General features: G+C 32.9%; 1 protein-coding gene across 1 annotated transcript; it reads left to right on the top strand.

Annotated features, from left to right (window-relative positions):
- The first annotated feature begins 1,657 nt into the window (after window positions 1-1,657).
- On the top strand, window positions 1,658-26,871 carry rin (ras GTPase-activating protein-binding protein 2). The gene is made up of 9 exons (XM_072539492.1): window positions 1,658-1,849; window positions 2,243-2,391; window positions 18,454-18,607; window positions 18,863-19,080; window positions 19,170-19,369; window positions 19,446-19,664; window positions 19,719-20,057; window positions 23,191-23,438; window positions 25,478-26,871. Exons 2-9 carry the CDS (start codon window positions 2,294-2,296, stop codon window positions 25,811-25,813), a joined length of 1,812 nt encoding a protein of 603 aa, XP_072395593.1. The 5' UTR covers window positions 1,658-1,849; window positions 2,243-2,293; the 3' UTR covers window positions 25,814-26,871.
- Window positions 26,872-27,278: the final 407 nt, after the last annotated feature.

Here is a 27,278-nt window from a genome sequence, read left to right on the forward strand (position 1 = left end):
CTTTATTGTCAGTTTGAGCTGGCAAATTAGTATGGGAAAGTTCTAGCTTATCCTGCAAGAAAAAATACCAGTGGTAAATATTTGGTAAAATTTAGTAACAGTAAAAATTTTATGCTTGTTTAATATAAATGTATGATGGCAAGGTAAATGTACAGCCTTAAGGAAACAAAATCGAATACGTTGATCTCACAAAAATTTAAAAAACTGGAATTGTTTCTAATAAAAAATATTAAAGGAATCTTATGCATCCTCTTGTGATTGTGTCAAAGAATATTGTGTAGACGCATAATATGCATCTATATTCTTTGGTAGTGGGTTGTTATATTTCTAAAGTCCTGTTTCAATGACTTCTTGTACCTCTTCTACCTCAGTACTTGTTTCTAGGTGTGGGTGGAGGCACTGGTTTCGTTGGTTGTTGGAATCCTGGTGGTTGGGCGGTCTACGAAGGATTTATTAGAAGAGAAATGGCTTGGAGAAATGTTCTCGTTTTTTTTTTGTTATATTTGACAATATTTGTTGAGTTTATAATAATTATATAGTTGTGAGTTATGAACCAATTTGACAGCGTTATCCAGATTTTTACATTACGCGATATTTGGATAACATGCACAAATAGATGGATCTGTAGGTACAAAAAGAACAGAGGAACTGCTCCATAACAGGAATATTGACTGGGCTTGCACCAGTAAGAGAATTTCTGAATAAAATAGGCATTTACGATGGAGACCTTACTTGCAGACTCTGCAATAAGGAACCAGAATCTGTAAAACATATATTAAGTGATTGCAAAACAAAAACTATGTGGACAACTAAGAGGAGACCCTGGTATATTTAGAACCTAAAAAGCAAAAGACCTGTACAAACTTCTACAGGGCACATAGATTCTAGACTGGGTGCAGGAAACAACAATGGGCAGCAAACACAATGAGCTTCAGGTAATTCCAGTTTTCAGTTTACTATTATATGTATACCTATGTACCTATATAATAATTTGTACTAAAAAGAATAACATTCAATCACTTATAATGTATACCACCAATAATGTAGGAAAAATACCGGGATACATAAAAACAGAAAATTATTGCCTAGGTGAAATATTCGAAATTGACGTATTGAACCCACAAAAACCTAAATTACGACAAATTCTATAAAATTCACTATAAATATGGCTTGCAGCGTTTAAAATTTTATTTGTATCAAAGCATAATGTTGGTTGCATATAACGTAGATCTTTAAATATTAAGAAAAATAATTATTTATATCTTTAAATATATGTTTGATTTAAGGTATATTTTACATGTCAATATTCAACAAAATATGTTATTATATTTTAAATTTTACAAAAATAAACAAAAAACATACTCAAAATTGATGGGGTGCTGACTAGGTCTATGTATGTCACCAGCCATGTACACGAATAATGAAATATCAAGCTTTCTTAATAAAACTATTATTCAATAATGCTTTGAGTATAAAGTAAATTGGTTCTATCTAATTTTAAATTTTAGTATATTGTTTGTAGTTTATATACCAATTTTAGTCACAAAATTCGAAAGTGGCGGTTAAATGAAATTTCCTGAAGTACTGCGCGGGAAAACGGAAGTGCTCCAAGTTCTAGATTACGATAGGACCTTGATGGCGCTGACATTCATGCGGATAAAGTATGAATTAACAGCACCAACTCTAACTTTACTTACTTGCCAATTTATGAAGTTTACACCCGTGTGCTTTGCTTCTTTGGCATAGTCTGAAAACAGTTTAAATTTTATTAAAAACTAAGCCGAAACTCTTTCTTACACATAAAACTTTCAAACTGTTCCCATCATAAGCATTAGATAGATCTGCGAAGGTAAGCAAATATAATTTTTACTAACGCCTTGTAGTCTGTTCCACGCCGGTTTTTATTTCGACATGGACAGGAATGTCCAATCGTGACCCATGAATACATCGAAAATAGTTTTTGCTTTTAAGAAACACAGTTTTAGCTTTGGAATACGACGTTTTCTGTAATATTTATTACTTCGCATTCACTCACCCACGGAATTTTCTAGACATTTTTTCTTGTGTACCTGAGAATAAAACCAACATTTTTCCTACCTTGGAATTCTCTTTGTTTTGTGTATTTTCCATTTATAATCCTTACTAACATCAAGAGTCTGTTAGGTAATGCAAGTAAGCTAATAATTTATTCTAACATTTGTGCTGTGATGTTTTTGTACCATCTGCATTTTTTTCATTACAGTTTGCAGGTTATTTGTCCAGCAATTATTTCGGTTAAAGCAAATCGTTAGGAATGGTAATGGAGGCTCCCCCATCACCCCAAAGTGTAGGAAGAGAGTTTGTGAGGCAGTACTACACACTGTTAAACAAAGCACCCACCCATCTTCACAGGTAAGTTAAAAGTGTTGTCTTAATACTTTTAACCTTAAGGCTCTATTGCATTAATGTAACCTTAGGAATTTTGTTAATATTTGTAATAAACTTGTGTCTAATGAAGTCATACATTTTTGTAAAGTTTTGTAGACAACAATGATGTTATAAGTAAATATATACACCTACCTAAATATTTCTCTACACATTTTTTATTGGTGCCTTCCTTGAAGGTCATATTTGCATACATGTGTGTATTGATTACACTTTTATCATACTCTCATACTCATAATACACTGAATATTTTTTACAATAGTTATCCATATTTTTACCAAAAAGGATATTCTTTATTGCAAATGTTTTTGTGTGGATTAAGGCTACATATGTTTCATTAAAGAAATTGTAAATAACTTACTGACTTGTAGCCAAAATACTAGAGAAGCAAGCCAACATTTGTAAACATAAAAAATAAAAGGGTAGACTCTTTTTATAAATTAACAATTGGTTTATCAAAAATGGTGTATAAAAATACACTCTGAATAATGAATATTGAAGAGAAGTCACAACAGTAATTAAAAAACAAGTTAAGATTTATGCTAAAGTTTAAATAGTTTCAAAATCTGTAAACTAATTTTCAAAACCAAATTCTTAGCCAAATTACTTAAGTGTCTTTTCCTTATAAATAGTTTGTGAAAATTCATTATGTCTTTAGGGGATTGAATACAATAAAACATTGAATTTGTATCAAAATATTGAGTCTTGTGGATATACTAAACTAAATGTTCTTTTAACATATTCAGGGAAATATTGTAGAAAAAAATATATAATATAAAGCAGTAAATGTGTCAGCTGTGTGTGTATGTACAGAATAAACCAAAAAGTAAATATGTCATGCAAAAAGGTCTTATAAGAAATATCTTCAAATTTTACTATTTGAGAATTTTTTAAAGTATTTTCTGGTGTAGTTTAAGGCCTCAAATTAAATATTTCCTTTTTACAATAATATTTTCTGTTTGTAGCTAGCTTTCTAATTTGTTCTTTCTTTTTACTGTTTTTGCTAATTTTGTTCCCCAAACTTCTGACTCTAGGTAACAAAAATATAACATTGAATATTTCTTAAATAGATATTTTTGGTCTAATATTTAATATAAATGTATAAGAAAGACATTCACATTTATTTTTAATTATCTATCATTTATTTTTGTGTTTTTCTTGTTGATGATATTTAATTTTGGACATTATCTAATTAACAAATTGATAAAATACTTTTTGTTATGAAACTATTGCTCCACAGATACTAAGATAACATCAAGTACCATTTAATATTTAGTTAGATAAAAGCATAATTAATATGATAAGATTATTGATACATCATTTTAAGGCAACATGATTTCCTAGAAATTTGGTTTATCTTATGATGATACAACTTTATCCCTTTATTAAATCTTTTGTATTTATTGGAATTGACAATTATGATATCTATGTAAATATTACATTCTGGGATTACCAGAAGAGTGCATTTTTTTAAACAAGTTTTTAAAGAATCTTATCTTCCTTGGTTTTATAACCTATTAAAACTCACTCTTCATAATTCTTCTCTTCCATTTTTGTAGTCTTTTCTTTTTCTTTTGTATTCTTCTTTGCTGATAAACATGTTTTCTCTCTGCTATTGTTCTTAAACAACTTCTATATTCAACTATACTTATTTTTACAGTTTCATGTGATTCTATCTTTCTGTGCTAGTTTAAAATGAAAAATTTTATATATAAATACATACATACATACATAATTGTTCATGTTCTACCATTAAGTATCAAGGGGAATGCACTAGAGACATACATACTAATATTGTTGTGTAATAGCCACTGATATATGAATGGAAATGTTTTTCATCTCATCTTGTCTTGCAAGCTATATCACTTTACCAAAAGCTTAATAAATGTATATTTTTTGTGACATAAATTGGGAACTTCTAAAATATGGTGGAGTTGAATTAAGAGAAAAACTATGTAATTTAATAAAAAAACATTGGGATGAAAAAAATATGTCTGAAGAATGGTACAAAGAACAAATTATCAGCCTGTCAATCTTGAATCATCTTAACTTTGACATAGACAATGAATATCTTGAGGATAGAATCAATGAGGATTTATTTAGGTTATTAGCATATCTATCATTTAAGACATATCTTCCTGCTTTTCTTTTCATCATCATAAGTGGCTCTACAATCTGTTGTGGATCTTGGCCTGCTCACAAAGAAGTCGCTATTCCTGTCGATTCCTGGCAACTTCCCTCCATCTTCTAACCCTTAGAATCTGTAGGTCTTCTTCCACATCATCAATCCATCTCATTCGTGGTCGTCCTCTGCTTCTTGTGCCCTCTGATCTTGAAAATGTTAATCTCTTCGTGTATTCGTGATCTGACATCCTAGCAATGTATCCAGCCCATCTGTTTTTCTTTTACATATTCAATTTCGGAATTTTCCACTAAACACAAAATTTTATTCCATTCTTTTTTCGAGTTCTGCTCTTTTACACTATTTCATACTGCTCCAATTATGTAGAATGCATCTTTACAATCAATCTTTTTATATAATTTCTAATCAGGCTTTCTTCTCCCTCCTCTTCTTTTTCCAAAAGTATCTAATGTAACAATTTTCTTCTATAATACCATTTGAAAGTCTTAATAACGCCTTGATCCATAGGCTGTAATAATGAAGTCACATTAAGTAAAAGAAACATGACTTTTATTAAATCATCGTTTTCATTTAAGATGTCACATAATGGATGAGTTGGGGCATTATCAAGGAGTAATGTTTGCTCTCTTTTACCATTTTTTATTTGATGGGCTTTAACAGAGGGTATACAAATTTCTATAAACTCTTCCATGAAAATTGTACTATGTATCCAAGCACTCTATTGCTAAGTGTAAGTAATAGGCATCACAGACATATGTTTAAAACAACGTGGTTTCTTGCTTTTACCAGTGACAAGCATGGACAATTGGTGGCTGCCAGTAGAATTAGCACAAGCTAGGTCCAGGTGTTGCCAAGAGTTGTATGTTGTAAAGCTTTCCAATTGAGTCCTGCTTCATTTGCATTGTGAACATTTTTGAGGGCATAATTTTCTTACTTCAGTAATTTCCTTGTTTGATTTTGCATGAATATGTTGCTAATGAATCCGCAGACAGTTTTTCTCCTTGTATTTGAAGCTCATGAATGCCACGTCTTGACTTAAATTTCACTTTTTCACACAGAATCAAACCAGAAGTAGGTTCTCCCTGGGATCTTTTTTAAATAAGCTGCTTGTATACAGCATCATATATATATATATATATATATATATATATATATATATATATATATATATAAATCCGTGTTTGAGACAAGTCTTATTGGTTTTATGACTTGCGGATCCATCAGAAGAATCAAGGTGGGACAAAGTTACTTGTGCTCCTCTTTTATTTTTTTTATATCTGTAACAGTAGACTTACCAACTTTTGTATTCATTAGATATTGCAAATTCATTTTCCTCTAACCATTTATTAATATCGTATTTATCGTTTATAGAAAGAACAACATGATTATGTTTAGTCATTCATTTTCAATCGGGTGTTTACGGTCACGAGACAATTTATTGTCTAGTGGCTACTCAGAAGTAAAGTAACTAACATATTAATACAACTAACAAGTAATGAAAAGTGCGCGAGTGCGGGAGGAGGTAAGTACGCGCGAGTCGGGATTTCAGATAAGCGGTCGTTTAGATAATCTTTGCTCTACTACAATAGACGACATTGTTCTAATAACAAATAATAGAAAAGCAATGGAACGGATATTAAACGAATATGCAGCAGAACGGAAAGTAATGGGATCCATAATAAATCAAGGAAAAACAAAAATAATCAGATTTAATAAAGAATTTAAAGAACGAGATTAGATTAAAACATATATTTGAAGAAGTTGAAAAGTATTTGAGAATATTAAGAATAAATAATGAAAAAAGAGAAGTAGAAATTAAAGGAAGGATAATTAAAAAATAAATTCTTGAGCAAAAAATCGAAAATGAAGGTATACAAAACAATAAATCGACCAACCTTCATCTTGATCAAGTAACTTCTTCATTTATAATTTTCAGTTTTCTGTAAATCAAACTAGGCAGTGGGACTTACCAAAATAAACAAACTGTAAATATCAGAATGAATATAGACATTAAAATATTGTTTGGTTAAGCTAAATTATGCATCTTGTGTGGATTTCCTAGAATAGATATTTTGGATGTTCAATGAGTACTTCAAATGTTTGTGGAAATGCTTTTTAGAGGTTGAAGGATACTGATGCATAGTAGCAAGATTGTCAATGAAAACAAGAGCATAATTATGGTTCTTTCAGCAATATTTCACAATAGTTGCCTTAGTTCCGTCAGCTTGGAACATGACAGCTCAGCGATACTTAGAAGAAATTCTGGAACCTCATATCATATCCTACCTTCAGACTGTTCAACATCTAATTTTTCAACAGATAACGCAAAGTCACACATTGTGACAGTTACCCTGGACTTATTTGAACATCCTGGAGTCAATCTTTCGCCCTTGTCCCTCGAGATCTCCAGATTTATCGCCAACTGAGCACATATGGAACATGATGGGTCAATACTTAATTTAGAGCACCCTCCTAAAAACTTTCGGAGCATTCGGGAGGAGTTAATTAGGACATGGAACGGTATACCCCAAGAGGATATGGACCATTTTGTCAGAATCGAGCCCAAGTGCATCCAAGAGTGTGTTATTAAGCACATTATTAAACATTATTAATTGATTTACCCCTGTTTTATTCATTTTGCTACCCTGTAAATTGTACAAAAGATTTTCAAAATGTGTTAATTTATAATGGGTGTTCTGATTTCTATGTCACTCAGTATATTATAGAAGGAATATGCCATCAAAATGTTGAGTCATTTCTCATATTATACTCATAAGTTTGAATGCTCCATTTAATTTATAGCCATTTCTTTTTGTTAAAAAACTTATTTATACCCTAACAAATTATCGAGAAAGTGACTCATTCAAATAAGTAATAATAATAAAAATCTTAGTGTGAAATTTTATATTTTGTTGAGATCTTGATTACAAACAAACCAATTACTGATGATATTTGAATAGAAGTTTATTTTTAAATTTATTTGTGAATTTGTAATAAATTACTATTTATTGCCAGTAAAACAAAATATTACAAGAACATCCTTTAAAAACCTCTACTTTTTCTTAACTACTTCAATATCTACCAACTATTATACTCAATTCCTTACCTTAAGTTTTTTCAAATCTTCTATAATATTCTCTATGTCTCATTTTCTAGGTTTTCCTTAACTGGCTTCTATTTCTTCTATTTCTTTTTATTTTATTTCTGGGGCAATATTATTAAATTGTTTTCATTAATGGCCATCATCAAAGCGATACAGTATTCCCAACTAGTGTTGCCCAAAAGTGAGTGAGGTGTGGTTTAAGCGAGTATAGTAGTTCGGGTATATGCTTAAAGACTTATGAGACGCAAAAAAATATGTAATAAAAATTTGAAAAACTGGACTTATGCGCATTACAAATAATACCATAAACCACGTGCTCAGAGGTCATAATTACAATGTAAAAATAAAATATTTTGTACATTCTTTTCCAGCAGACGACTTCTTCGCTCAGAAATTAATTGTCCATATTTTGAGAATAGTCGCCCTATAATCATAAAAATAATATTCTTGCATTGCGACGCCGACAGTAATATCATATCAATATTTTTTTAAACATGTCACCCTAGCTAATAAAAAATATTGTTACAGACACCCACTAAATTCAATTTTTTACCATTATAATTTAGTCAGGAGGAATCTAAATAAACAAATCTTATCGGCCTAAGACTATAAATTGTTTCTGCTGAGTGTGCGATGAGATCATTCAGTTAAACAAAATTTGCTGAAAGGGCGCGCCTAATATTCAAAAGTACCGAGACAAATTAATAACAGATAATGTCGTGTAAACATAATACCGAAGTATTTAGAATAACGAAGTATAAAATATAATTCTCGGTTTGTTATTAGATACTTAGGGTATTGGATAGTAACGAACATTAAATAACTATAAAAGTTTACTTTTTCGACATCACTTAACTTTATTCCCAATTGAGCTTTCCTTTGAATCTAATGTAATAATTGTTTTTCATCTAATCCTTGTTGTTCCCGGAGTGACAAGTTTACAATTTGACATGAGGGACAAAGATTCAAATAGTTCTAGTCCGAGTAGTGAGCGTTGGAGTTATAGATCTAAAAGCCCTAAAAGCAAATTTGATGAGTTTTTCGAAATAATTCATGCATCCCAAATTGTGCCTACATAGAAAGGTTGAAATGAGATTGATCAACAGAAATACGTCAGATTTAAGGAAGCGTCGAATATCTTTTCACAAACAGGAATTACAAATATTTCTTCCCGAAAAACCAAAATTCGGTGGAGATATCACAAGCTTTTTAATAACCTCTAGAAAAAGTGGACATGTAAAAAAATATACTTATTACCTTATTACCAATTACATATTATGTACCTACTACTTTATTTTGATAAATTAATGTATTTATTAAGTAGGATCTCATTACTTTAAAATAACTTCTTTTGATTACCATTGCTTTTTTAACTATTCTTTATTTTTCAAGTTAGTTTTTTATATAAAAGTAAAGATAAGATTGGTAAAAACATTTATTTTGCTTTAATAAGTGGATTATAGTTTGTTATCTTATCACCTAAAAATCTGTGCCCTTGATACATGTATGTGGATTTTTTGCCCATCATGTCCATCAATCCCTTTCTAGGCAGATAATGTTCTTTAAAATACAGGCATGCTTATGTCATTAATTTGCTTTTTTTTTGTTTTAACCATGTTTTAGCACGTTTAAGCTTAGTAAATGCAAACATTTATTAAGAAACAGATTGACTTCCGTGGGGCCTGGTAGATAGCTGAGTTAGTTAGAGCATAGGCACGGATCGCTTAGATCGTCGCTTCAAACCACCCCACCAGGTGTCAGTTTTTTAAGACATTTATTAATTTGGTTAGTCTTTATTATGGCTACGTTAATTCAAGCTTGTATTATTCATATGTTATTCAATGTACTTACTCTGTTACGTTGTTCTAAGATCTAAAGTAACGTTTAATAAATAGCAATAGGATAATGGGTAACTGCAATACTTGCAAGACCAAGACCGGGAGTGCAATACCAAGACCAAGACCAGGTGTATTGGCGCAAGACCAAGACTGTCTAAGTCTCGTCTTGCTCTTGCATTTGGGCAACACTATTCCCAACCCTGGAGAGTGGGATGATTATTGTGTCAATGCCATACGATAACATATAGTAAATTTGAAAAAAAATGTAGTAGATGAAAAAAAAAATCGTCAAATTCAATTTTATTGCATTACATAACGCATATTGCATAATTAAAAGTTCAATTTAAAATCAACAGATTATTGAAAATATGATTACTGACTCGTGATTGGTTTAGATAAAGTTTATGCATATTTTTTTTTAATCACGATTTGAGCTGTTAATGTAGCAGAACAGACTTTGCATTTAGCTTTATAAATCAATATTAGTAGGATCTCGAGTTAACCATTATCCAAAGTCAACTTCATTTGACCAAGACTCCCGAAATTTTTTGATTTTTGAATATTGAGGTGAATTTTCTTTTTTGATATTTTCATCATCTGATGGCTCATTCTTATTTTGATCAATTAAACACGAGATCTTCTATCAATTATAATTTATTATCTTTAGTTGAATCTTAAAATACATATTTTCCGTATTATAAGTATTCAAATATACTATTAACCCTGCTCCGGCCGCGCCTAGTCTGACAGACCGTACACTTGGGAATTTTCATATAATTCAAACCTTTTCTAAATTACTCGCCACTGATTATAGTATATTCTTAAAACATTAGTACCTACACCCTTGAATAATGATAACTAAATCAGATGACTGGGCTTCGTGAAATGGGTGGGTTGGGTCTGTCAGCCTAGGCGTAACGTGAGATGTAACTCAGTATTGTATTGGTATTTACAAAGGGAGGTATTTGTTTTCAGGTTATTCTCAGTTATAGTGAATAAAAATGAAATACAAAAATGAATGCGAATGTTTGCGAACAGCGATTGTTTGATACAATAGATCATGATCTACAGTTTGAAGATGCTGAGTCATAGGATGAACAAGATAAAATTGTTTTACTTAGGCTTTATTGTTTTTCTTAGTGCGAAATAATTATCTTAGATTTGAGATTTTTGTATTCTTCGACCGCCTCATCTTAAAACGTTTAGCGCATAGTTTATTTTTGATTCTCGGTAACGCAAAGAAATCACACAGTGTCAAGACAGGACTATATGCAGGATGACCCAGCAAATCGGATGTTTTTCGCCTTCAAATAATCGGATGTGATACGAGCCGTGCGAGAGCTGGCACTGTCCTGATGCAAGAGGATGCGACGACTCCAGTTGCTTTTTGAGGAGTTCATAAATCACTTCTGGTTATATACCATTCAGCATTGACGGTTCTATCAGTGACGAATATTTAGAACTTACCAAGACAAAAAACGTGAAACGAGAAATGCAGACGTTATGAAAGAAGCGAAAATATTGGATCTATACTAAATTCATTCTCAAGTTACTGACGGAATAAACAGAAGTCACCGCGTGATATTCGAATCTGAACGTGATTATTATAAGATGTTCATATTATTATCATGATTAATATCTTATAAGATAGTTCTATAACGTGTGGTCAATGATAAGACGTTCGTCACATTCAGATTGGAATATCACGCGGTGAGTTCTGTTTATTTCATCAATAACTTGAGAATGAATTTAGTATAGATTTCACAAATGTGGTAAATCATTTACCATACATTGGAGGAATGACACCAAACTTGATTTGTTTGCTAAGTATATAGAGTTTTATATAGAGGCCGCAAAACAAATGAAACAAAGATTTCCTTTTAACGACAGAGATCGCCAAGCATTGAAATGTCTGAGGATGGTAAACTATGGGGCAATTGTTGACCCCAAAATAAAAAAGAATATTCCTTCTATTGCTGACAGGGCTGTTTTTTAAACATTTTGTTTTAATTAACCGTTTTAAACATGTTTTAGGTATTTTTGTAGCTTTAAAATAGTTTTTGTTTTAAACATATTTATAAAACACTTAAAAAAACGTTTTTTTTTTATATTTTTTTATTAATATAATAAATAAACATGAGAAAAATTCTCATAGAACGTGAGAAAAATACATTATACAAAATTTTTAATATACATACATATTTATTTATTAATAATAGAAATACAACAAAAATTTCAAAACTTAAAACATTTTGCATGCAAGAGTTAATAAATTTATCAAACTGTTTCAGTCTAATAGAAATCTTAATCTGATATCTGATCACTCACGTCATGAGTGATGGAATTAAGCTCTTTAAAAATTGATACCAACTTAGCAGCTTTGACATTGCCTAGCCAATTACGTAGTTTGGAATGGACTTGCTCTTGACAAGTTTATTTCCACTATAGTAATGAACAAGAAAATTTACAAAAAATAAGCTTGGGTCAAAGCCATTTTCATTCGCTCCTTGACTTTATTTATTTAACTTACCAAAAATTCGCCATTTTCGCCATTCGCCACGTTTAGTCTTCGAATGCTTCCATAAGTTCTAGCCATATCTCTGTAACCTCTCCCATAGTGCAAGTATTTCTTTGGACTTTGTCCAAAGCAACTAAAATATACTTTAATTTTGTTAAATAGTCTTGGACATTTGTCTTTAAATTTGTATCATTTACAAGCTTATCTTTATCAATACTTATTCTGTTGTTTGAGCAAACGTCAAATAAAATTGGCCAGTTTTTCAAGTAACTTCCTAAGCAGTCCGATAAAATTGACCCAACGAACATCGTGAGGCAAGACAAATTGAATATGTTTCTTCATATGCAGCACTAGCTCAGCCATAAGTTTACATTTAGCAGTCATTGATTTTTTGTTATTATTTTTACCAACATTAGAATATGACCAAATGGGACCTTTCTTCCTTCCCGTTAACAAAACATGTGTTTTGTATAAAATTAAAAAGTACATGTTTTTTTTTTCAATCCCGATTAAGTCTTAATTTTTCCCGAAAATTTGTCTGCTTCTCCAGATAATGTAATTGAACTTGATAGGGAATGGCAGAATTTAAGTCATACGGACTTGCCCTTTAACAACGAAATCTCACAAATTGACCAATTGTGTAAATAGGTTTTTTTTTTTAAAAAATATTGGAGATGGTTCACAAACATTTCCAATATTATGCGACATTGAAAAAAAATAGTCTTAGTAAGCCTCACAAACAAAAGCGCTGCCGTTGAAAGACTTTTCAGCCGAAGTAAAGAAATGTTTTGCTGCAACTGAGGTGCATATGAAAAAATCAAATAAAAGCATTAACGACTTTAATAAAAAAAAAATGATTCTGAATACATTGAGACCGCGAAATTGAAAATGTTAATCAGTAATTTTTCCATTGTAATACAATGAATAATTTTGATTAACCCTTAACTGGTATGGTGATTTAAAATTACACTTAAAGTATGGCGGGGTCAGATTTGACCCTGTGCCTTTTTTTGCATGCAGCAAATAGAAAACAGAAAAATTTTCATTCAGATCGAATATAAATCCTTTTTATTATAAATAATAATGTTTACATATACTTTTTAATAATATCTGGCCTACTTCTGGCTAAACTTATAAAAATTAACATGGCTTTTCTTATCTGTAAAAAAAAATAGAGAAAAAATTAAAAATAATTTTAAACGGAATTGTTTTAATCAAAACAAACCTAAACCTAGGGAAAAATACTTAAAAACATGAAAAAACATAATAAACAAAAATTCTGACAACTACATTTTGCGCAGTATTTTATTGTTCGGAGCAATTTGTACACATGTTGGACGTTTTGCAATGGTCTTTGCAAATATGCCTGCTACACTCGTCACATACAATTGGATGTTTGTTGTCACTGTAAGGGCATAAGAAGCATCTGGCACGCTTAGGTTGTCGACGTTGAGGGTTATCTATGCTTCGTGGGGCCTCATCTGGGATATTGCTGATTCGCCTTATGGTTACCTTCAATTCCCGAGGAATGTTTTTCATTTGACTTCTTCGAACTAAGTGTTCGTTGATCATTTCTCTCCCTAAATCAATAAGGAAACGGTTACGAACCATCTCATTATTTGGATTAGCAGCATTATAAATTATGCCTGCATTTGCGGCGGAGATGTCCATCATTCGGTACCACAAAGTTAGAGGCCAACGCCGAGTACGTCTTCCTACTTTGTAATTGGCACAAATTTGGTCCAGTACATCAACGCCAACTTTCGTTAGGTTATAAAAGGAGATGATGTCTGGTAATTTCTTTGCTCCTTCTTCGACCATGTTATTATGGTGCATTGTAGACATCATGCAAACTGAGCGATTTCTTTTTGGAACGTATGACGCAATTGTTATATCCTTAGTAAATCCAAAAAGCGAGGAAAGTGGTTCACGTTGCTTACTAGCTAGGAACTCTTTAGGTAACTCCCTTTTATTCCGTCTAATAGTACCTACGTATGTCAAGTTTTGGCGTTGCAATTCTTCAACCAGCTCTAGTGACGTGAACCAATTGTCCCCTGTAATATTACGGTTCGAATTTGCTATTGGTTCAATCAAAGTTAGCACAGTTTGGGTTGGAATAGATAGCTTCTTTGGATTTGCCCTATTTTCATCTTTGCCCGTATATACAAAAGCATTGATCAAATAATGTGTACGAGCGTCACACAAACACAATATTTTTAGTCCGTATTTCACAGGCTTGCTTTTTATAAACATACGGAACCTACACTTTCCCCGAAATCCAACCAACATTTCGTCCACGGTTACGTATTCCCCACAAGAATAGTTTATCTTACAGTTTCCAATAAATCTGTAAAATAAATTTGAAATTGCAGCAAGTTTATCTCCGTCTTCAATACGTTGTCGTATAGTGGCTGGATTGTCAAATCTTAAGGCTGTTAGCAGGAAACTGAATCTCTTTAGAGTCATTGTTGCACGAAAAATGTCACGACCTGTTCCATCTGTTGCAAAAAGCGAATTTATGTCCTCGTGACTCGACTTGAACACTCCAGCTAGATAGAGAAGACCGAGAAATGCTCGCATTTCTACTTCATCGACATGATTAATAAACTGACATGACAAGGCCTGATCGCCATAGGTTGCCTGCAGTTCAGTTATTTTCTCATTCGTTCTTGCGATAACTTCATTTATAATGTATCCATCGAGAAAAAAACTGAGCGCCTGCAAGGGTGTAGTTGGCTTATTGGTCCGACATGGTCCCGAAAGGCCAGGAATATGCGACACTATGTTGGTGACGCGAGTACGGCTAGACGCAGGTGGCGTTTTCGCCCACTTTTTTCTATTTTTTCCGTAGAAATAGCCACTTTCATCCCCAACAATTTCACTTTCAACAGATAAGCTAACTTCTTCGACAGAGTGCCTATCACTGCCATCAACAGCTTCATCTTCACTCTCACTATCAGCATTGTAGTCACTATCCGTATCGTGATCACTAACAATCGTCTCTGCATCGGAAAGGTCGTTGTCGGTATCCCATAAAGTTTCAGCAATATGTTCAATTTCCTTTTGTGTCAAAGGCGCCCTTTTGTCACGCACGTTCGACATATTATACTTCGATCACAACTCTAAATTGAAAGAACAAACAAAATTGTATTTTTTTCTGGAAAAATAACAGTATTGTGCTTCTTACCCGAAAACGAGAAATTATCCTTTAACGGTATGGCAGGGTCAAATCTGACCCAATTCACAATATTCACGTGGAGCCACTAATTGCTTGCGGGCGACTGATAGCGGAACTGAAGCAGTTGCACGCCTTGAAAGAATACCTCAAATGGTATGTTGCCATATCGCCTAGTTTTTCCGAAAATTACAAAAGAATTTCCAATAGGGTCAAATTTGACCCTGCCATACCAGTTAAGGGTTAAATCCTTTTATTTTGACTTTATTTACTTTATAATTCCCAGAAATTCCTTAAAGGCAATTTGCTGTAAATTTAACAGTAGTTGTATATCATTAAAGTTTCATTTTTGCTGCTTTTTGGTTGGCAACACTAACACTGCTATTGATACAAAAATGGAGAACTCGTACTCGATCGAGTCAAGTGCGGAAATCCCAGACCCAGAGTGGAATCCCCGGGCTGTCGTTATGCAAACTCAGAGTAGTCAACATTCATAGTGGTGATACTTCACTGATTCGGTATTGTGAATTAATGAATCCATGATAACGAATTGTTGAATAATATTTTCCTAATTATACCAAATGAATTAATATGGTCGCTTATGCCAGAAATATTTGAAAAATCAAATTGTGCTATCAGTTGCGTGCGTTTTTAGTACATCTTTATCCTAACTTTGATAATCTTTACATGGAAGCGTTCCCCTGACCACCTTTTGGGAATCACTGGTCTAAACGATTCATCACTATTGGTCTTATCTTATAAGTTTTGGTCTTTGGGTTATGGCATGGCTTCTCTTTATTTGTTAAAAAACATATTTCATTTAAATTCTTTTGATAGATTCCTTCATTTATTCGGTTCAATTATTAATCTCAATTATTTAATAGTTTATTTCTTCCAAACACCGTTTCCGTCCGTGTTTTTGTATAAATCCAATTGTTTTGTTGTCCTATATTATTTGTTTTGATTCTTAATTACATATTGTATCTGTGTTCGACATTTTTGTATTATTTTACGATTTTTTGATGTGATATCATTCATAACGAGTATAGTGGTTCACTTACTTCTTTCTCATTCTCGCTCTTTTTTTTATCTATTGTTGTTTGGTAGTCTATTTTTCATCTTTACTATTTCTGATCCAAATATTGTTCATAACGAGTAGCATGGTTCACTTATAAGGTCTTTCAGGTAGAAGTCCTTTTTGTCTGGAATTGAATTTGTGATCTCTTAACTATTTAAAAATAAATGAATTCTAATAAAAACATGAGCTATTTTAATTTCATACGACCTGGTCGGATTTTCACCTATTTTTTATAGTATAAAGTACAACTTATGATTATGTCGAGTATTTCCAATAAACACTTATGTTTATCTAAGCTTGAACATTCCTTAGTCAGCGCGAAGCATTCATTTTATCTTTCACACCGAAAGATGTTGTCATAATAAAATTTTACGACTTTCTCTGCGTCTTCGTTTTCGAACAAAATTACTGTGTAAAGATGTAAAATGTTTAGAAATGTGTAGCTGTTTACATTGCAGTTAAACCTTTGAAGAACTAAACAAATTCTCCGAGAGAAAATACGATAATATACATTTAATACATATTCTCAATAATACGATTTTGATTTGAAATTCAGCAAAATATGCGGCGAAGGTTCGTTCGGAAAAATATTCCCATGATGTTTTTTCATGAAAAGTTTATATGAAAAGTTTCCTAGTTTATTTAAACAATTTTTTAAACAAATTGTATAAATAAATTTTTTTGGCCTGAACAGATAAAAAATATTATTCTTGGATTTACCAAGTGCCTCAATTCAAGTTCAAACTGAGTTTGTATCAGTTGCCAATAAGTATTTTGGGCTTATTTGATTTTAAATCGTTGTTCGGACGGGCTGCCGTGTAAATACAGAGACAAGATTTGCTACAAATTGTTCCTAGTTTGAATTCTCATTGTACAAATGAGCGCCCATTCTGCTATAATATGATCTTCATTAACAACTAAAAAACAACGTTTTAAAATCAAATAAGCCCAAAATACTTCTATCAGAAACTGATAGAACAAGGTTTGAACTTAAATTTAGGCACTTGATGAATTTAAAAATATTTTTTACTTGCGTTTTGAGCTTGAAAATGGTAATTTTTCGTTTTTTTTTTCTATTTTAAATTGTTTATAAATCGAAAACGATTAACTTTAAAAGAAAATTACAACAAACCTTTTTTGTTCAGTTCAGAATGGTCCAATAAACCTAAAAAAAATTGTCCGGACCAAAAACAAAAATTATACAATTTGTTTAAAAAAATTGTTTAAATAAATTAGGACCACTTTGATACCTTGGTTTATTGTTACCTTCCTTAATTACCCCGCTTCACCGTACTTTCCAAGGCACCAGTTGCTTGAGCTACTCGCTCTATTAGAGATCAAGGAGTTGTGTAATATCCCAAATCTTTTTCTCGTTTCATAAATAAATAAAGATAATTTGCGTCCCTTGGCTATGTACCACTTTCCTATTGTTACTTTCTTCCTTACTTACTTCCTTTGTTTACTTTTACTGTAAAACCTCACCACTTTTTTTTACTTATCAAAAAAAATGCGGAGACATATTCATATAGGGAAGGACATACAAATCCAAAGATTTCTATTTGTTTGGAACCAAAATTCAGATTCTTACCTAAATCTGCGCCCTCTACAATTTACAAAGCAGACAGACGATGAATGGACTGACATGGGGAATCTAAAATTGCATTCTACATTATATCGATTCATCCAAGCAAGAAATCCATGTCTCTCTATTCATCGTCTGCTTGATTTTTAAATTGTAGAAGGCACAGATTTACGTAAGAATCTGAATTTTGGTTGCGAACAAGTAGAAATTTTCGGATGTTTTACTTTTTGTTTTATTCTTAAATGTCGCCATATGCGTCTTTAGGAATTTATTTTATTATTACTTCCTTTAACGGAAAAGATTTGATTTCACGTTCAGGGCTTCTTACTCAGTAACTCTGATGCATCCTGCAAGGACTAAATACCTATAAGCGAATTGTAGACGCACTATACGTGAAATCAAATCTTAACTGTCTTTTCTACATATTTAAAAGTTGTTAATTGTTGCTTTATATACCCAACTCTAAAAGATTCAAATAGTTGTCTGTCCAATAAAAAGAGTAGTTTCAGAACAGTGTGTTCGTCTATTCATTGCTTATAATAATTCAAATAGATAAAAATTTGTCTTTTATAAAGTACTTATTGTATTCCAGATTCTATAACCATCAATCATCGTTTGTTCATGGCGGATTGGACCCACCAAACCGTGAAACCAGCCCTGTCATCGGTCAAAAGCAAATCCATCAGAAAATTCAACAGTTGAACTTCCGGGACTGTCATGCTAAGATCACCCAGGTCGACTCTCAGGTGAATATCTTGTCCACCATACAAAAACTATTCTTTATATCAATATAAATATGAATATATTTTTGTTAATATATTCTTTCCTAATAATACTCTACGTTTTATTTTGACTATAAAGCTATTAAATTTGCAAGAATTTTCGTTTTTCAATTTTTTTTTTCATCAAAAATTGATCTGTCTTAATTTTTTATTTCTCCATTTTTACCAATTTCTCTTCCGAGTCACACAAAATCTTATGATTACATGTGTTTTATTTAGGCTACTCTTGGCAATGGTGTGGTTGTTCAAGTGACTGGAGAGCTGTCCAATGCAGGCCAGCCTATGCGCCGTTTCACCCAGACGTTTGTGTTGGCGGCTCAGTCTCCCAAGAAGTTCTACGTTCATAATGACATTTTCCGTTACCAAGATGAGATCATTTCCGACGAGGAATGTGATGATGGCGTTCATTCTGAACCTGAGGAAGAAGTTTCCACTGGGTGAGTGATTATGCTATATTTAGTGGCAAACCAGAGAAATATTATCAACCAAGGTTTTTTTTGTACTATAATAGTCTCTTTTTCTGTAGGCAAGGGATTGTTGAACACCAACCAACAATAACTCAGGCTGCTATTGCTCCATACTATAATCCAAATGCAGGTCAGTTGCAGCCTAGTATTCCGGCTGTACCAATTCACCACAACCAGCAACCTCCACCACATGTAATGAATCCACCGGTACCAACTGTCAATGGAGCTATTCATCCAGATGAAATTAATGTTATGCAAGGTAATATACTTTTTATCTATATACATTTTGTCAGAAACGCTTGGAAACGTATGTAACCTTTATTTGTTTTTGATAGGACAAGTCCCAACTCATGTTCCTGCTCCCCAAACTCAAGGAATCGGAACTCCTCTTCCGGCTATGCAACAAGGACTCGGCCAAGCACCAATCCCACAACAACCACCGATCGAAGAACCTCAACCACCCATGGAGGATTTGGTTGAAGAACCTTTGGACAACAGCTACCCAGAACAACCAGAAATTGAACAGGAACAAGATATTGGTATCATTGAAGCGGGTAAGTATTTATTTACAATGTTTTAGATAAAAGTAACTAGATTTAGCCTTTTAGGTTATGAAAACGATTATAAAGACGCTTTCCCAGCTTCCAATGAACCCAAGACCTATGCGAACCTATTAAAATCAGGTCCTGGTCTACCTTACTCTTCACCGCCATCTCAGACATCAGCTATGCCGATGTCTCAGAATTTGATTCGTCCCGCGTCTCCACCAGCCTCGGGAGGATACCAGAACTCAGGATTACGCACTAATCAGAACAATACAAATAATCGCAATGTTTCTGGCGGAGGGCCAAGGCCAGGCCAGCAGCAAAGGATGCCCAACAGGCAAGATTCAGGAAGAAACAGCATGGGAGGAGGAAGAACCATGGGAAATGATGATATGATATTTGGTAAGGCCATTATTTCCTTTTAAAAAGCAACAAAATATGTTTCCTTGTTTTCTAGTTTAAAACTTTTTTAATGGTTGTAATCTGGCTTAAATTTCTATATCTGGACTCTTTATTTATAGACCAATCAAGTTACTAAAAATTAATAATTTTTTTAAGTCAACAATCAATACGCCAAACTAATTATTTTGCTCATAACTTAAAAAATTGTCTATTTAGAGATATGACGTTAACAGACAACTCTTTCAGAAAAAAAAGATACACAAAATGAGATGCTAAATTAATATCGGGTGATAAACAAAATCGGTATTTTTGAATATTGTTAAAACTTTTATTATTTATTTAAATTTGTGTAAATGCAACTGAACTTAAGGTTGGTTGAATTGTGTGCAAAAGGTGGGCCAGATCGGTTGCATAGTTTTTACGAAATTTAATGTGTTTATTTAATTACAATCTATAAGTTCCTCACCCAATGCCAATATATATCTATTAGTTCCTCACTCATAAATAGCTTGAAAGACTCGAGTAAACTGTCAACATTTCGTGATTTTCAAATCTGGTCTGAGTTACTATGTTAATAGAGATGCGTCTAGTTATTTCCGGTAGTAATTTGCACCACGTGACACCGCCTCTTGAAGTAAATTGGGCATTTCTTACCTTTCTAATATTCACCATGCCCAGAGTCATACTGAAAGTAAAGTTATTTTGTTAGCTTATATTATACGCCACACAAATAATATTCTCATCTCTTCACCACTTTCGATTTCATTTTGAACTTCCAGTAAATCATCGATTTCGGAAGTTTCCGAATCAGTATCGCTGATGGAGTCGACATTCGATTCTTTCGGCCATTATAGGGCTATTTCTTTATCACAATCTTTAGTCAGATCAAGTAGCCTCTTCGGCATTGTAATTACACAACATAAAATGAAACTTTTCTTTATTCACACGTACGTAGTTTTCACCTGACGTCTTGATGGCAACTGACATACTGACAAGATGGAGAGTAACGATCCGTAATTCAATGACTAGCAAGCAAACGACTCGTGAGGCCTGACCTTGGAACACAGGTTGTGTGCCTAAAGGCGGCTACAGACACACATGCAAGCTTGTCCAGCACGCTTGTTCAATCTTTTTGTACAAGCACGCTTGAGTGTCTGTACAGAAATTTGGTGCAAGCTTTGTGATTGTACAAGAGGCTTGAGGATTGAAAGGATCTTAATTATGCATGCTTGAATTAAGCGCGCTTGCGCAAGCAAAACGGTACATATGTACCCAAGATTTTCAAGCTTGAACAAGTTGGCGTCCGTTGTGTTGCTTTGTGAGGTAGCATTTGAGTCATTTTCGTCATAACTAGTGATCTCAAAAAGGTTAACCATGAATCATTGGAAGGGTTTATTCAAGCATACCAAAATCAGCCATGTCTTTGGCACATTAAATCCAAAGATTATCATAACAAAGCAAAGAGGGATGCAGCATACAAAATATTATTAGAAAAATATGGGTTAATGACGTTAATGACGACAAGGATGAAGTTTTTAAAAAAATAAACTCCTTCCGGACGAATTATAGAAGGCAAAAGAAAAAAGTTGAAGATGAAGAATTCACTAATAGTTGAATACTTCAGGTCTTCATAACTCCTTCTAGTCACAAGAAATCTTTCATGTGGTATTATGGCTTCTCTCATGATCGTATCCTGCTTTTGAATCAAAGGTGACACAAGAGGTTTAAATTCGTCTGTTCATCCATTCTAAGATAATTGTACCAGTCACGTGGATATATTTTCAGCTCACTTAATAAGCTAATGTGAGAATAGGTTTTCCTTTTTATCAACCATTGTTTATACCACAACGCACGCTTTTTTATTCGGGATTTTCTTTTTTTTTTTTTTTTCACAATAACAAAAGCGGTCAAAGCCAGCGTATCGTCGTCCGAGCTAGACATATTTTATTAAACTAGATCTATTTTTATCAAGCATGCTTGTACGTGTGGAGCCAAATGCAAATTGTGCATACTTGTACAAACAGATTGAACAAGTATGCTGCACAAATTTGCAGTTATGTCTGTAGCCACCTTAACAGTCCAAATGTAATACGAAACTTAAACCATATACTATTATACAGTGTGGGATAAAAACATCTTAAGGTTGTTATTTTTTAGTACTACTTAATTTGGCTAACAAAATTTACATAAAATATTGCGATTAATAATGCGTACAAAAACAGATACATCAGTAGCGCACCTAGAATTTGCCTCTGGGGGGGGGGTTTTGGTTGGACACCAAAATTTTTTTTATGAGGTTACCTCCATTTTGAGTCCTTAAAATGTGTAAGGAACAGTGTCGAAATAGGGTCCTGGGGGGTTTTAACCCCCAAAACCCCCCCCCCTCGGTGCGCCGCTGAGATACATTAAAAAAAGATAAAACATACGGGGACCAAATATAATTAATAACGAAATTTCGCTTTGACGGATACAACTACATCCCGCACTGGTCGGGAAAGGTTAACGATATTCAAAAACATTACAATATTTTTTTGTGTACTAACCGATTTTAATTTAGCATATCTCATTTTGTGTATCTTTTTTCCTGAAAGAGTTGTCTGTTGATCTCAAATCTCTAAATACATAGACACATTTTTGACTTAAAACGCGCAAAATAATAGTTCTTTTTTTTGTTTATTTAAGAATAGTTCCACTAAAAAAAATTAATGAATCTCTAGATGAGTCTTTTTGTAATATCTCATACTACACATTTCAACTGTCAAATCCGTCTGTACAGTTGGTCTGTAACTGTGTGTAAAATCTAACTTATTCTATTAATCCTAAAACCACTTTTACATTGCGAAGGCAATGAAGGGTTTTTTTATGTTTACCTTTGTATTATTTTTTCTCGATTGTACTACGTCTTTATTAGAAAATGTATGTTTCTAGTTATATCCTACAAAATAAAATGCTATATATTTGACAATTATTATAAATGGTTGTGACAAACACTTTTAATAATATGATTTTTAGGAAATGTATATAAACCCTTGAATAATTTTCAATAAAATGTTTTCTGTTTCTTACTCATTTTGCGTCTCACAGTTATAAACCGTTGCAAATATATAAAACAATGATAACAATTGTCTTTTAGATGAAAGACGAAGATCCCAAAGCCAAAACTTTAACGATGTCAATCAATTGTTCTTGGGTAATTTGCCCCACAATGCCACCGAGGACGAGCTGCGAAACATCTTCAGTGATTATGGCAACATCATTGACCTGAGAGTCCACAGTAAACCCCCCAAATCTGGTGGACCACCTGGTGCTCGTGCACCACCCAATTACGGATTCATCACATATGAGACCCAGCAAGCTGTTGAGAATTGTTTGAGAGCAAAAGTAAGTTAAATGTATTGGCTATTTTAAATGTATCAGTTAATCTATTCAATCAGTCAATTTTTTGTAAATGTTGAAATCAGTCTTTTTCTCTGTTTAATCGAGTTCACGCCAGTAGCATTTTAGTACACATCTGACGGGAGGAGATTCTTTTCTTACGTTGGTTTTAACCACCAATTTATAAATGAATACCAAAAGATAGTTTGCTTTCTCCATAGATGTTTAAATTTTCGACGGATATTTTTGTCACTCACACCCCAGATAGATTTTTGCTGTCAAATGCCGCTGAAGGTATGTTCCATTGTAATGTTTCAACTTTTCTATTCCATGTAATATTTCAAATAGACACAACACCAAAAACGGAAGTTTTGATTAAAAGTAATGGCGGATACAGCTAAGTTAAAAATCTGAAATTACGAAGCTGTAGGTTTTGGATGACGCTGAGTTGCAATTTAATGTTCTGATTGTGGCACTTCCGGTTATACCGGAATAGCTTCAGAGCAATATTAGGTATTTTGTATTAATTTAATTAGATAACTTACAAACTGAAATAATAAAACGCAAAAAATAAAATAAAGTAAGACTCTCTGCATCATATCTTTCTTTGTCGCAGTCGCAACAGGTTTGGAAAATACCTGATATTTAATGTAACCGCAAATGCCAAAAACAACCAATTTAGGAGAGTGAGCTGGCCAACGAAAGGGACACTGATTACCCTTAGTGGGGAAAGTTATGATGAAGTGCTCCATCTTGCTGATACCAAGCTGAAACCTCTCCATTTCTTAAAGTATGTAACGCCGGTCGTATGGCTTTTTCTAAAGGGTGGCAATATCTTCCACCATCTAAATTTTCATTATACAATTTTAATGCCAATATTTATCGTCTTTTATTGCACAACAAACATTAAAACTCCAACTATCTTTGAAATAACGTTCTTTACTAACATGTGGATTTTAATTAGACCAAAAATTGGAATTATGTCAATTCAATAATCCGTTTTTGCTAAACTTGGCTTCATCAGACAATATACCATTTTTTTATGAAGTTTTCATCCTCTTGGATCTTCATTAAAAAACCATTTACAGAATTGTACCCTTCTAGGAAGATTACATAATTGTTGATCACGCATAAAAGTGTTGCACCAAATGATATAAAAATTGTTCTCGTCGACAAATTAATATGTCTTCCACAATCTCTAATGAAGGCATTTGGAGAGGACGTAAAAAATAACCCAAAACATTAATTTCGTTTATGTCATTGCCCACAGTGGTTTATTGTTATTAATTTTTGTCTAAAAATACTTTAAAAATACATCAGAAAATGTAATAAAATACAGGGTTTTCTGTTTAAAGTAAGCAACTGTAAATTGTGAATGTTGGCAGCCAAATTTAAAACACCCTGTATGAAATATCACTAAGTTGGACATATGGAGTTAACAGGCAAGCGTTTGTTGTTCATTGGTTACAATTTCACGTCATTAGCATCGTTATTTATGGAGATATCATTATTCAATGTGTTCAACTTGTTATAATAGACATTTGTTAATGACTTGCACTTTTTCTTCCTTTTTCTAGTTTAAATTTCAATATATATTTTTTTGCAAATTTCGATGATAGATAACAGATTTCATACATAACAATTCCCTTTTATCTCTTAATTTCCTTATTATTATATATAACTTCTGCGTATTTCGTAATAGCTGCTATTTTTCCAGTTTCACCTATCTAACAACTTAAACCCATTATGAAATCACTGCAAAATTTTTGATTTTTCCTTTTTATGTAAGAATTTATCACTTATTACATAGATTAAAAAAAAAATAGGTTTTTAAATATTTGCAAAGCTAATGACATGCATTTTATTATTAAAATTATGTTTATGAAAAGTGCCAGCGACATTTCTATTGTAGTAAATTGTATTGCATCAAGTGAAGCGACTGGCAAGACAGCAAAAATAATAATTGTACTGTATTGCTGCAGTGTAAAGTGCCTTTTACACAAATATCTATGAAAGTCTTTTTTAAACTAGTAACTATTTTTTAGCCCATATACTACCCAAAAGATGATAAAACCGGCATCGTTCTGAACGTTGAAGAAAAAAAGATGAAGGGTCCGTCTTACGGAGGCGGTCGTCCCTTGGGAGGCGACAACAGGGACAATAGAGACAACAGAGACAACCGAGACAACAGGAGCGGCCGAGGCGACAACGGCAGTCAACGAAGAGGTATGGGCGGCGGCCCCGGGGGAGTGAACAGGAACAGCAGTGGTGGCCCTGGCGGTCCACAAGGTCCCAACAACAGAACGAACACATACAACAACAGAAGTTCGGGTGGAGGGCCACCCAACCGGGGTGGACAGAATGCCTACAACCGCCGCTAGTAGTCTGCCCACCTCCCCCGTCGTGACTGAGTGACTGACATTGCCGCGAGTTGCTCTAGTTTGTGTGCAAGAGGAGTATACTGGCGTGAAATAGTGAGAAAAATATCGGAGCCGTGTTACTTTTGAAATAAAAAATATAAACGTTAGTGCCAATTGTGAACGATTCGCTGAAAAGTTTATTTACTTTGAGCCTCGCCCGCGACCATTCTAAAGAAGCCAATCTCTCTTACTAGTAGTTATTGTATTTATTTTGTAGTCTGTCCCAAACTGCTGGCAAAGTTCAAACTTTTCTATCTTTCTAACAAAAGTTTTAGAAGTACATAACCTACAAGTATATCAAAAATAAAATAAATACATCTACTAATATACAAAAAATTCAAATAAAATTGACGAACGTGGACAAAAATCCATTATTACTTAAGTACTTTAATTAATAAAGCAATCAATGTAAACTTGAAAATAATTTTTTTCTTTCATTTAAACTCCAAAAGAGACAATAGGATAGTTATATCCTTCATGGAATGTTCAATTTTATAAATACACATTTGATTAAGCTTAAATGAAATGAATAGGAAATCAGACAATGAGAATACTCTGAAGATAATGTATGTGGTAAAATTTGTCAGTTGTTTGGGATTAACAATTGTTTCTCACTTTGTACTTATTGGCTGTGTTTCTATATGATAATTTAAGGGTTGGTTCGGAGGTTCCTTAACGTTTAGAATGGCAGATTGACGCGTACCAGTCTTTAGGACTCGTATATGTTACATTCGTTTTCAAATCCTTGTCATAACTCGAGTTTTACTTGTTTCTTTTTCTGTATTGAAAGAGAAAGAGAGAGAGAGAGAGGAAAATTCTTTTGCGGTGTTTTATTTACTTATTGTTTTTTTAAAGAATGAGAAATGTTTGTTCAGCTAACGGAGTTGTTCCTAAATCGATAGGTGTGATTAATCTACCATGTATGGGTATTTTTTATATTTAATTAAATATTTCTTAATTGTGAAAGTGATACTAGCTGAAAATTTCACCAATAAGAAATTAAACCTTCTTTAACTGTGCCTACCTTTTATTTTATTTTCCTTATCCTAACTATTAAGATTGTTTGGTTTTAATAATAAAAAGATACAATCGAATCCTGAGTTCATATGCAGTGGTAGTAACTTTTTGACAATTTTTAATGATCAGATCTTATTTGTACTCTTTTAAATTTGTACATAGATTCAATATAAATGTTGTTTATTGTTGACTCACGGGTATAAAGTTAGTCAAATATGAAATATAAAGACAAGAATAATTTGCCAAATACTTCTACAACATTAGGCTTACTTAAATATTGTTTTAAGCAAATGCTCACATCATCCTTACACTGCAAATTTATGGCATACATTGACGCCAATGAAGAAGACTATGGCGAAGATTGTTTCGAATTACCACAGACACTTCAACAATTCATATGGGTGGTGAT

Source organism: Diabrotica undecimpunctata, chromosome 1, assembly GCF_040954645.1.
Source record: "Diabrotica undecimpunctata isolate CICGRU chromosome 1, icDiaUnde3, whole genome shotgun sequence".
NCBI lineage: Eukaryota > Metazoa > Arthropoda > Insecta > Coleoptera > Chrysomelidae > Diabrotica > Diabrotica undecimpunctata.

Bases quoted from the DNA above. Each gene is read 5' to 3' on its own strand.
- rin (XM_072539492.1), top strand. From the start codon at position 2,294: ATGGTAATGGAGGCTCCCCCATCACCCCAAAGTGTAGGAAGAGAGTTT. The intron at 19,665-19,718 runs GTAAGTATTTAT...TTAGCCTTTTAG, and splicing joins TATTGGTATCATTGAAGCGG to GTTATGAAAACGATTATAAA. The intron at 20,058-23,190 runs GTAAGGCCATTA...ATTGTCTTTTAG, and splicing joins AAATGATGATATGATATTTG to ATGAAAGACGAAGATCCCAA.